Below are 12,209 nucleotides of genomic sequence, written 5' to 3' on the forward strand. Positions count from 1 at the left end.
GTCGATGAAGAAGAGGAGAATAGGGACCTTTAAGAACAAGCAGGCTCAGGAAAGTGAAGATTTGACGGTTGACTTAGACGCCGGCTGACCGGAGAAACTTTTTGGTGATTCTGGTTGGAAAATTCAACGATTCGTTTTTATCGATATTTAAAAATGATTCCCAACTTTTCTTTGGACAAAAATATGATTTGTTGGAAAGAAAAGTGTGGCCGGTTTTTCCTGCTTCGTGACTCATTTTTAAAATATAGCAATTAAGAATATTTACTTCCTATTCCTGTGGAAAGTATATTTGTGTATACATTTTCTTTCTACCTTCAAATGTAGTTTTTAAATACTGCAGTGCCTGTTGTGTAGTTTTACTTTGTTGTCCTTCTAATGACGTTGAAAACAATCAATAAGAAACTTGTAATGCGAGCTTCTCCGATTGATTTGTGTTTTTAGAAAAAGGCAAAAATCTTTAGCATATTTTTAAAGAGCAAAAAAGTCACAAATAATCTTCTCCGAAATACTTTATAACATCCGAGCAAAAAAACGAAATTCGAAACCAAATGTCGTTTTACACCAAATCACCAACAATGCGGTAAAAACGTTGAAACAGAATAGATGTACGTCCGTCTCTACCGTCTGAAGAGCACGAGGTGACCGGCACCACCTGGATTACATTCAGAAAATATTACATTCGTCCATTTTGACCCTCTTTCCGTGGCTTGTTCAAAGCATATCTGCAAATATTAATACGACGGGTTACTCGTGAGCGCTCAAGTTAAAGCTCGGGCGTCTTCTGCGAGCACAGGACGCGTTTAACGGGGGGGGGGTCACTTGAGAAGCAGCAGCATATCGGGGGCTTCACACTGAACACACCGTTAACCTGCTCTCCATCCATCCTTTGTTCTGAGGACTGTCGGCGCAGGGGACGCTTTCATTACAAAAATATACAGACCTCTGAGTCATGGCTGAGTTCCTGTCAAAGTGGCGGATAAAGCGGAGGAACCTGAACTATCGGGCGCACGCGTCCCTGCAACAGTCGGACCGATCATCACGATGCATATTTTCTTTTCTCGATCGTACAAGCACTGCTGGTTTTACAGACTTTTTTCTCCGACATGTTTTTTTGCATTTCCCATTGACATGCAGATCGTACAAGCTAATGCCGTAAGCAATAAGAGAAGCGCCGTGTCTCAATCCGGATACTTCCTTCAGAACGCCGTTGTTAGCAAGCTAGCTAGTTAGCAGCGATTGTTTGAGCTGCCGGATCCTTACAGGCTGCTGAGTCAAACCCAGATAATGATCGGGCTTGTTTGGACACGAGTATAGTGGTACATTACGCCCTGATTCAGGCATCTTACCGAAAACTAATTCAATAAAACCATCGACTTCCAGACAAGGGGACAGGAAGTGCTAAAATGCTGACTCATGCCTGTGTGTGAGGACTTATTCCTTCACCCCGTATGAACCCAAATTAGGGATTGCTTCTTTGTTGGACCGCAGTATTGTAGTTTTGAATAGTGAAGTCATATCGTATGTTTTTTGTACAGCGCTTTGTTCACCGGAGCATTCGCGGCTTAGCTTCAGCTACGTAGCCAAGATGGCGGTTGTCGTTGAGCGTGACATGTGACCGGCTCCATCCGGTACTCTCAGTGCATGTTGCTGTACTTCGCATTGGGACGCACTGAACAGCTGGTGTGAGACGAACAGAAGAACGCGAATCGAGACACAGCAACGGGTTTTTCTTGACTTCAAGCGTCGCGAGAGCTTTTTTGAGTTAAGTGCCTCTGATGGTCCAGGAGAGAAATGTCCTCGGAGGTTTGACGTCTCTCGTGGGTTTCCTCCTCCTCACTTGAAGCGGTCGGATCGGAAGGAGTCCTCCACGGCGGGGTCGGCCAGCATCAGATCCCCGTCCAGCATGTCCAGAGCCAGAGGGTCCATCCGGAGCGGGTCGTTCCAGAGAGAAGGGGTCCATCTCGAAGCCCGGGACGTGAGACAGAGCGCTGGTGATCTCTTTAGAGAGGCCAGGGGGGGAGTCTCCTGCGGAAGGAGGGAGGGAGGGAAACACTGAGCGTCCTCTTCCAACATGAGAGTAGCATGCTAACAATAGAGAGTTTCTAACAGTAGAACAAGAAATCAGGAAGACTGATTTAACAACTGACACTCAGTGCTTCTCAAAGTGTGGTCCGTGAGCGCCCCCTAGTGGTCCGTGAGTATATTGGTAACATTTCACATTTGAAATAAATTAATTAATTTAGAGTTTTCCGCACTCTCCCGGGAATATCTCCGCAATGGAGCGAGCTTACGTTTCATGCATGATATCGCCCAGCGCAACACCTTCATCACATGTTGCCACCTGTTCTAGAAAAACGATGTGTTTTGGATATTTGTGGAGTCAGGCGGTCTGCGAGTGGTGCTTGGAATGAAAACTGCTCTAGACAGTCAGAGATTTAAACCCTTTTTGTAAAGTGCATGAAAATGATGAGCTGTTTAGTCTGATGTATGTTTTAGTGTGCGTGAGGACCCCAGGAAGAAAAGCTGATGCTAGTGCTGATCTGGAGTTGCTCTTTCCAGATCCAAATCTCTCAGTCACTCATTTGTTGTTTTCAGGTGGAAGATTTAAATTGAAGCTAAAACCATAATTTATTCAGCAAACTGTAAAAAATGTCAAGTTTATATTATTTTTACATGTTTGATAGACCAGTGTTTCTCACACCTGGACCACTTAACCAATAAGAAACACTCGCGGACCACCTGACTCCCCACATATCCAGAAACAATAGGCTTGCTCCCCAACAGTCCTCTACATCGCCATTTCAAACGCTCTCAGGGTTTACACCTCTTATGAAATGTAGACTACATTACGGAGCTTATGTCCAACAGACTCACAGGTCGTCAGCTACTGAGAGAAATGCAAAATGCACCGCATAGTCCGACACAAACCTCCGCTGTGGGTTTTCAAAACAGAATACAGTAACACTATGGTCGCAGGCCGAAGTTTAACTCTGAGGTCTAGCCCTTTTTCACATGTTCGGCTCCTTTTGTGAAAATGCTATTAAAACCTTGGTGACCATCGGGCTGGCCTGCCCCGACAACAGCCGGTCCAATGCTTCATTGGATGCATACATTACATAATAATCTCTCTCTCACCCCTAACTCATCTAAATCTACTTCCAGCATGGATACATGTTCATCAAAGACATCCATTGTTTGTTTTACATGCTTCTTGAAATCTAAAATAAAAACATCGTTTTTCTAGAACAGATTACAAATCGCCGGAAAATGCTACAAACACGTGGCGACATGTGTGGCGAAGGTGTCGCGCTGGGCTATGTCACGCAATCGAAAGTGAAACGTTAGCTCGTTCCATTGCGGAGATATTCCCGCGAGAGTGCGGAAAACTTAAATGAATGTATTTCAAATGTTACCAATATATTCACGGACCACTAGGGGGCGCTCGCGGACCACTTTGAGGAACACTGATAGGCCAGCATAATGCACACTGCCTCTATTCTGTATGTCTGTTTTTAACCAGGGTCAGGAACAACACGGAGCGCTGGACTCGGATAAACCCACCGGTGAGGATGATGTTGGGCACGTTGTGGCGGCCGTCGCCCCCGCAGTAGTTCTGGTTCGGGGGGTCCTGCAGGTCCAGAGGCCCCTGGCTGTTGCAGGGGAACTGGTTCTTGTCGGAGCTCAGAGCGTGGTTCAGAGACAGACAGTCGCCCTGGCTCTCTGCGGAAAACTGAAGCACAGAAACAGATTCAGGAGGAAACACCGAGTACAGATCTCACGGTGGAGAGGTCGATTTCAGTCCCTCATCATTCAGTCAGTGGAACAACAACAACATGTTTCAGTCCCATCATTCAGTCAGTGGAACAACAACAACATGTTTCAGTCCCTCATCATTCAGTCAGTGGAACAACAACATGTTTCCGTACCTCATCATTCAGTCAGTGGAACAACAACAACATGTTTCCGTACCTCATCATTCAGTCAGTGGAACAACAACATGTTTCAGTCCCTCATCATTCAGTCAGTGGAACAACAACAACAACATGTTTCAGTCCCTCATCATTCAGTCAGTGGAACAACAACATGTTTCAGTCCCTCATCATTCAGTCAGTGGAACAACAACATGTTTCCATACCTCATCATTCAGTCAGTGGAACAACAACAACATGTTTCAGTCCCTCATCATTCAGTCAGTGGAACAACAACAACAACATGTTTCAGTCCCTCATCATTCAGTCAGTGGAACAACAACATGTTTCAGTCCCTCATCATTCAGTCAGTGGAACAACAACATGTTTCAGTCCCTCATCATTCAGTCAGTGGAACAACAACAACATGTTTCAGTCCCTCATCATTCAGTCAGTGGAACAACAACAACATGTTTCAGTCCCTCATCATTCAGTCAGTGGAACAACAACAACATGTTTCAGTGCCTCATCATTCAGTCAGTGGAACAACAACAACATGTTTCAGTACCTCATCATTCAGTCAGTGGAACAACAACAACATGTTTCAGTACCTCATCATTCAGTCAGTGGAACAACAACAACATGTTTCAGTCCCTCATCATTCAGTCAGTGGAACAACATGTTTCAGTCCCTCATCATTCAGTCAGTGGAACAACAACAACATGTTTCAGTCCCTCATCATTCAGTCAGTGGAACAACAACAACATGTTTCAGTCCCTCATCATTCAGTCAGTGGAACAACAACATGTTTCAGTCCCTCATCATTCAGTCAGTGGAACAACAACATGTTTCCGTACCTTGCAGCAGCAGAGTCAGCGGCTTGGATGATAAAAGGTTCTGGATCTGATGGAACACCAGGACAGCATCACATCAAGAGTCAGCAAACCAACACACTCTCACTCGCTAAGCGTCCAGGAGCCTCGTCAGTGTCCGTGGCGTGCAGTTTGTGACGCTCCTAGGCTCCTTCAGCGTCATAAAGGGACGCAAATAGCTTTCAACTGATTGCAATGTATTCCCATCTGCGTCGGGATTTGACACTCATGGAAGCACGGCATTCGTTTGTGTCGGCTGCCCTTAAAGGCAATGTGAGCGTCCATTCCCATTGGATAACGGAGAATTGTACACCCGGAAGTAAGTATTCCCCTTACTGTTGATTTTACAGTGATATCTGCACTACTCATCGACTGAAACACACCAAAGTATCCTTGTTGATTACACAACATTGATTGGTTTAAATTGTGTGCAATGCTTTTGTATTTTTCCCCTTCGATTCGGAGAAACAAATATTTTTCCGGAGTAAAGGATGGCAGAAAACACTACACTACCCAGAATCCCCAGCTATCGTTTGGACTACACCATGTGCTCTGTTTGACAAACCCCGTGATAGTCCTCAAGCTCTGTGATTGGAGAGTGTGCTCCGAGGGTTACCGAGCCTCGAACAGCACTTGAAACGGGACGGAACCGGCAGACTGTCCACAACTGGATTTGAACCGTTGTTTCATCTAGCTGAAAATAAGTGAGGGGAGAGACTAAGGCACACACACACACACACACACACACACACACACCACACACACACACACACCACACACACACACACACACACACACACACACCACACACACACACACACACACACACACACACACACACACCACACACACACACACACACACACACACACACACACACGGGGCTGAAGTGGAGACTCACATCAATGTTGTAAATGCTCTAAAAAAATACTTAAGAAAAACCCTTTATTTGTACATTTATCGTGATTTAATAAAAAAAAGTTGTTGCATTTTGCATTTAAAAATAAAAACAAATGTCGTCTTTATTTATAATTGTGATCCATCAAAGGTAAAGGTCAAATATGAACCTTACATGCAGCTCGTAGTTGGGATACAGGGAACATCTGTTGAGTATTTCTACACCCTATGGTTGTGTTCATTTACAAACCCGGAAGCTCAGCGGGACTCCGACCCCGAACACCGGCTGAATAACAACGATATGAACGCCGTCCAAGGGTTCAAGTGAACTCAGATAACCAGGACCACTCTCAGGGGGCTCTGAGGTACAGCCAGGGGTTAAATTGGGATTTGATATGTGGGGGGGGCTGTGTTTTTTTTGGGGGGGGGCAATATATGATGCCCAATCCTAAAGCAACTGCTCCTGTATCAGATGCACTATTTCATGCCACCAATCGAGAAAGTAAACATAGAAAGTATGTCAAATAGACCGTCTTTTTATTAGTATTATTTAACTGGAATGAATTTACATTTGAAATTATTAAAGGTGGGGTAGGTAAGTTTCAGAAACCGGCTCGAGATACACTTTTTGTTATATTCCATGGAATGCTCTTAACATCCCGATAGCAATGAATATCTTAAGTGCTTGACAAAAAATCCATAAAAAAACGTCATCTGTAGAAGCCGTAATACTGTAAAAAGTACCAACGGATTGGATGGCCTACCTGCCTGTCAGCCTTCCATCGGGGCACAAACTTATCTCGTGCCCTCATTGGTCATGTGCGCGTTCGTGTGTGTTGGAGGAGGGGCTCTATAAGGAAGTGGCAGATTTTCTCCGGTTGTGTATTTTCAAATTCTAGCGATCGCGAGCCGGTTTCTCAAACTTACCTACCCCACCTTTAATATATACACAAACATTTTTCACAAATTACAGACCTTCAAATTGCCATTTTAAGTCAACATTTCCCTGCACACTTACTCAAGAACATTAAAAAACAACTATATGAGTACAGAGACATATTATCTGAATTGATTGAGGAATGAAAGTCCACATCAATATAAGCAGTTCAACAACATTACTGTATGTACGACCAGCTACTTCATCAAATCCCCGATGGGCTGATAGGGGAAGCCTGTGTAGTCGTGCATCTTTGTCTACAGGCTGAATGGTCTGCAGACCTGGTAGCTACCCACTTCCTCACATATTTTGTGGGGTCCCAAGAGGTAAGAGGAGGTCCAACCATTTGAATGAACATTAGAGCAGAGACATTTTGAGTTTTCAGTTGTGAGCGCATTGATATTACAACTGCATTCATTTCTGAGAAACCCCTCTCACACTCTGCACTGCTCACAGCAATGGTTTCCACTGCATTCTTAAGCTTTAGAAGGGACATGTGCATCGGCACACTGGCATTCTCCTTAAAGTCCCTATAACTTTGCTTAACACCAGAGAATCCGATTTTCAAAAGAGTGCATAGCTCTCTTATTTCACACTCACCATACATACATGGTAGAGGGCTTGGCCATGTCTTTGTATCAAGAACATTGACCTTTTGAAAGAGGGATTCCTCTTCACTGAGTATGGCCGGTTATTTTTTGCAATGTAGTATGCCGTTCTAAAGACATTATGGGTGGAAGCCAAAATGTCTTTTTGAGTTTTTAGAAAGCTTGATTTTAAAGCTTCTTCATTTTGTCTTTTTACTATGTCCTGTGCTAATTTGTGACTCTGTGAGACACTATGTTCATTTATTTTCTTTCTCAAAGATTTCATTTGCTTCTCATTGCTGTTGCCATATGGGCCTACCCTACAGTTCTGCCATTCAGTAGAGAATGAGCACCTCTGTTTCCCTGTTCTCATCGCCCCAAGGGATCCCGCTTCCCTGCATGATTTGCATCCCATTTTTTTTATTTCCAACTATTAGAAATGTATTTTTCTGTGTAAAATATTCCAATTGACTTTGATTCCAGCAGTCAGGCAAGTTGTCAGCCTTTCCTACACTGCTTCCCTGCTCTGCTCCTCTGTCCTCCTCAGGCTGCTCTGCTCTCCTCAGCCTGCTCTCCTCTCCTCAAGTTCCTCCACTCCCTTCCCTTCTTTATGCTGCTCTGATCCCTCTCTTTTCCAAGCTGCCCTGCTCGCCCATCACCTGCCTTGTTCTGCTCAACTCTGCATTTAAATGTAGGATAATTAACAAAGGAACTTATGGTGAATAAATAAGATACACATGGCTTTGACACGCTAAGTAGCAGTGATGTCTTGATACCTTTTTAAGAAGTCTGTAACTTTCCTCCTTTTTGCTTCACTCATTTCTGCATCATGCCTCACATTAAACTCTGAAACTTTCAAAGAGAAAGGAAATAAATATATGCATATCTCAGCTTTATGCACACACATACATAGCATCAGGCTGGGGCCAGTTGTTTCATGAGAGGGGTACAATAAAAGCAGGTTAAATTGACAAAGACAGTATAAAAATAAACATAAAATACAATAATTGGTATTTGTTTTGGTAAATTTAAGTGACAATTTAATTAAAAAACATAAACAGTATTTGCTTTTATAAGGTAATGAACAGTTTAATCTCCACTGTACAAAATTTGAAAAGTGCGTCATCTTATTTATGTTCCCTACAGCTAGAAAGAGTGTTTTATTGATTTTTCGAATTATTAAGAACCTTAAACATATAGAAAGAAAAGTTTTAATATGTATATATTTTTTGTGTTAACATATGATATAGGCATGCTGCATACATTGTTAAAAATATGCGAGGGGCATGATGTCAGAGCATTTTCCTATGTGCCGGTGCTTAGCCCCGGACAGCCCCGGCCCAATTTAACCCCTGGGTACAGCCCCCCCCCCCCCCCTGTAGACACACATGAGCAAAGCGTGTACACATAGCATGAAGCAGCACCCTGGTATTCTTCACCTGGATACAGCATGACGTGCTGAAGCCTACACGATGATTGCATGCACGAGTCAGAGTCCCGTGAACAGTGTGCGTCTGAGGGAGTGAGACATCAGTTAGCAGTTAGCATGTTGCTATCTCTCCGTCAGATCTCAGCCGTCACCAGGAAGTGATGGGGGGTGTGTGTGTGTGAGACATCAGAGCACAGTTAGCATGTTGCTATCTCTCTGTCAGATCTCAGCCGTCACCAGGAAGTGATGGGGGGTGTGTGTGTGTGCAGGGCCGGCCCTCGGCATAGGCAGTATAGGCGAATGCTAAGGGCGCATCAACCCATAGGGGGCGCCACAAATTGGGGAGAAAAAAAAGAAGAAGTTAGAAATAATTTTTATTTTATTTTTTAATTTCATAACAACACAAAATCCCGATTTTGGATCAACAAAGTACATCTTATTTTCTTACACTAACAGAACTACGCCTATATTGCGTACAGCGCCCATAAACTATGGCAATGTGTGCAATTATAGGTTTTAATTTTATATTTGTGTTCATTTAAAATAAATCAAACTCCCAAAAAACGTACACAGCTTCTGTGTGCTTTTATTAACATTGGAATTTACTGTGTAAGCGGCCGCGAGGGGAGAGCTTTATGGCGCGTTTCCACTGCAGCGGGTAGCTCGCTTTAAGCGTGCCGAGCCGTGCGGGGCCCGTTTTTGGTTGCGTTTCCACTTGGCCTAGTTTTGGCCCGGGGCTACTTTTTCACCTTTTTTCTGGCCCGACTAAATCGTGGTTCTCGGGCCAGGAACAACCGGGCTGAGTCGGGCTGAGTATGCTAAACTAGAGAGAGGATCGCTGGCAAGGGGGCTACAACTACAACAAGATGAACATATTTGACCGTGATTTAATTGTAATACACGTTTCTAAATGATGCCGAAGTAACGACACACTGATACCGGTTAGTAAAAACCATGAATTAATGCTTTGACAAGTCTGCAGACAGACGGCAGGCGAACAACCCTTTTAAAATGCGTGTTTTCTAAATGTAGCTTGGCTATCACAGCAACGGCCTATACAGACATAAATAAAGCAGCGACTGTATTCTCCATGACACAGGCAGTCTGTGGTTTGTACTTGTTTAACTTCTGTCTAGTTTCTGAACAGATATGAAGAGCTGTGAGCTCTGAGTGCTAAGAGCTAACGGCTGTGTTGTTTTTTGGGGCGCTCATTGAAGATGACGTCACGGCTCCGCCTACACTGTGTTACTATAGTTACTGCCCCAGTTCCTAAACTGTAATGGAAACGCAGCATTAAAGTGAGCCGGGCATAATAAGGCCTAACCAAACCGAGCGAGGCCGAGCGAGGGCTGCAGTGGAAACGCGCCATTAGAGAGCTCTCTCCTGAAAGACTGAGAGGCTCTGATAACCTCAGCTCAGTGAGGTAAAGGCACACCTCTATATGATCATTATAGTTATAAAAAAATAAAAGAGGTGAAAAACAGGTATAAAATAATTAGGGCTGTCAAGTTAACGCGTTAATAACGCGTTAACGCAAAAAAAAATAACGCCACTAATTATTTTAACGCGATTAACGCATGTGTATTTTTTTCCTCGGCCGCCCCGTAGTTTCAGAGCGCATCGAGTTTAAAATACCATCTGCTGACAGCCCCACTCCTGCCGCCCGCTTGTGGCAGACCACAATTCCACGCTCACCGGCAGGCACCGACTGGCCATCGGGAGGACCGGGAGGGTGTGTGTGTGTGTGTGTGTGTGTGTGTGTGGTGTGTGTGTGTGTGTGTGTGTGTGTGTGTGTGGGTGTGTGGTGTGTGTGTTGTGTGTGTGTGTGTGTGTGTGTGTGGCCCGAGAGAGAGAGACCTTACGTGCATTGTTGTTGTGTTAGCATCTGGTGCTAGCTAGCAGCGCTAACGGATAGAAGGAGCTGTTTAAATGAAAACAGAGGAGCGACATTTCGCCACAACTGCGCCGAGCACTTGACTTGATGCAGGAAGCAGACAGCGGGACATCATGATTGCAGCAACATGATTGCAGCGTCCAGGCAGCTCCCGTTCGAGCATATGCCTTGAGTTGCATGCACACACATGCACGCACGCACACATGCACGCACACACACACACACACACACACACACACACACACACACACACACACACACACACACACACACACACACACCACACACACACACACACACACACACACACACACACACCACCACACACACACACACACACACACACACACACACACCACACACACACAACACACACACACACACACACACACACACACACCACACACACACACACACACAGTTTATTATTTAATTATATGTTCCAGTTTTTGTGTTTAATTATTCATGAGAATATTTGGTCATTTTTCAAATGATAATAAACTTAGCATAAGCATGTTTGTCCACTCATATGTTGATAAGATGTATTAAAAACTTGAAAAATATTCCTCTAATGTACATTTAGAACAGATAAAAAATGTGCGATTAATCGCGATTAACTAATTTATCGACTGACAGCCATAAAAATAATATATGACAGTACAAAAAAGTTGTTATTAAATAACAAGAATACAGTTTGAAAGGGGAGTGATTGTAAAATATCCATAAAGGAAAAGAAACTCTACTTACAGTTCTGTTTCATCTGGTGTTGAGAGATGTATCCATAGATTCTCTAATGGTTGCTCTCAAAGTGCACCAGATTGATGCTTTTAAACTTCAATATTAAAAAAAAGTCTTCCCGGGGGTGCATGCCCCCGGACCCCCTAGAGGAGGTGAGGTCCCCTCCCCCACTTAAATCATGTTCACATGGATAGGAAACTAAATACAGTTGCACACATCTTGTGTCCATATCTTTCTGTGTTGGTGGTCATGCCACAACCGTGCACGCGCGAATCATAGTGAGTGTCTGCATTTGGGGGGGGGGGGGGGGGGGCGCCAGCTAAAATCTTGCCTAGGGCAGCAAATTGGTCAGGGCCGGCCCTGTGTGTGTGTGTGTGTGAGACATCAGGGAGCGCAGTTAGCATGTTGCTATCTCTCAGTCAGATCCCAGCCGTCACCAGGAAGTGATGGGGGTGTGTGTGTGTGTGTGGTGTGTGTGTGTGTGAGTGATGAGCTTTTCAGCATGTTTTTTTAATGATTATTTCTAACTTTGATAAGACCATATTAGGACCACATGTCGACTGTGCAACATTTGAGACATATTTAAACAAATGAAGTACTCAGATCTGGTACTTGAGTAAAAGTAGAAGTACTCAGATCTTGTGCTTGAGTAAAAGTAGAAGTACTCAGATCTTGTACTTGAGTAAAAGTAGAAGTACTCAGATCTTGTATAGAGTAAAAGTAGTAGTACTCAGATCTTGTACTTGAGTAAAAGTAGAAGTACTCAGATCTTGTACTTGAGTAAAAGTAGAAGTACTCAGATCTTGTACTTGAGTAAAAGTAGAAGTACTCAGATCTTGTATAGAGTAAAGTAGAAGTACTCAGATCTTGTACTTGAGTAAAAGTAGAAGTACTCAGATCTTGTACTTGAGTAAAAGTAGAAGTACTCAAGATCTTGTACTTGAGTA

The 12,209-nt window shown here is 43.8% G+C and overlaps 1 protein-coding gene across 1 annotated transcript; it reads right to left on the bottom strand.

The window, feature by feature from the left end:
• Positions 1-1,048: 1,048 nt before the first annotated feature.
• Positions 1,049-6,865, bottom strand: LOC139433530 (CREB-regulated transcription coactivator 2-like). Its single transcript, XM_071202576.1, has 5 exons — positions 6,816-6,865; positions 6,609-6,613; positions 5,928-6,037; positions 3,562-3,730; positions 1,049-2,025 (listed from the first exon to the last, which is right to left on the bottom strand). The coding sequence occupies exons 1-5, from the start codon at positions 6,863-6,865 to the stop codon at positions 1,763-1,765; spliced, it is 597 nt and encodes a 198-aa protein (XP_071058677.1). The 3' UTR covers positions 1,049-1,762.
• Between the last annotated feature and the right edge of the window lie 5,344 nt (positions 6,866-12,209).

This window comes from Pseudochaenichthys georgianus, unplaced genomic scaffold, assembly GCF_902827115.2.
Source record: "Pseudochaenichthys georgianus unplaced genomic scaffold, fPseGeo1.2 scaffold_582_arrow_ctg1, whole genome shotgun sequence".
Taxonomy (NCBI): Eukaryota; Metazoa; Chordata; class Actinopteri; order Perciformes; family Channichthyidae; genus Pseudochaenichthys; species Pseudochaenichthys georgianus.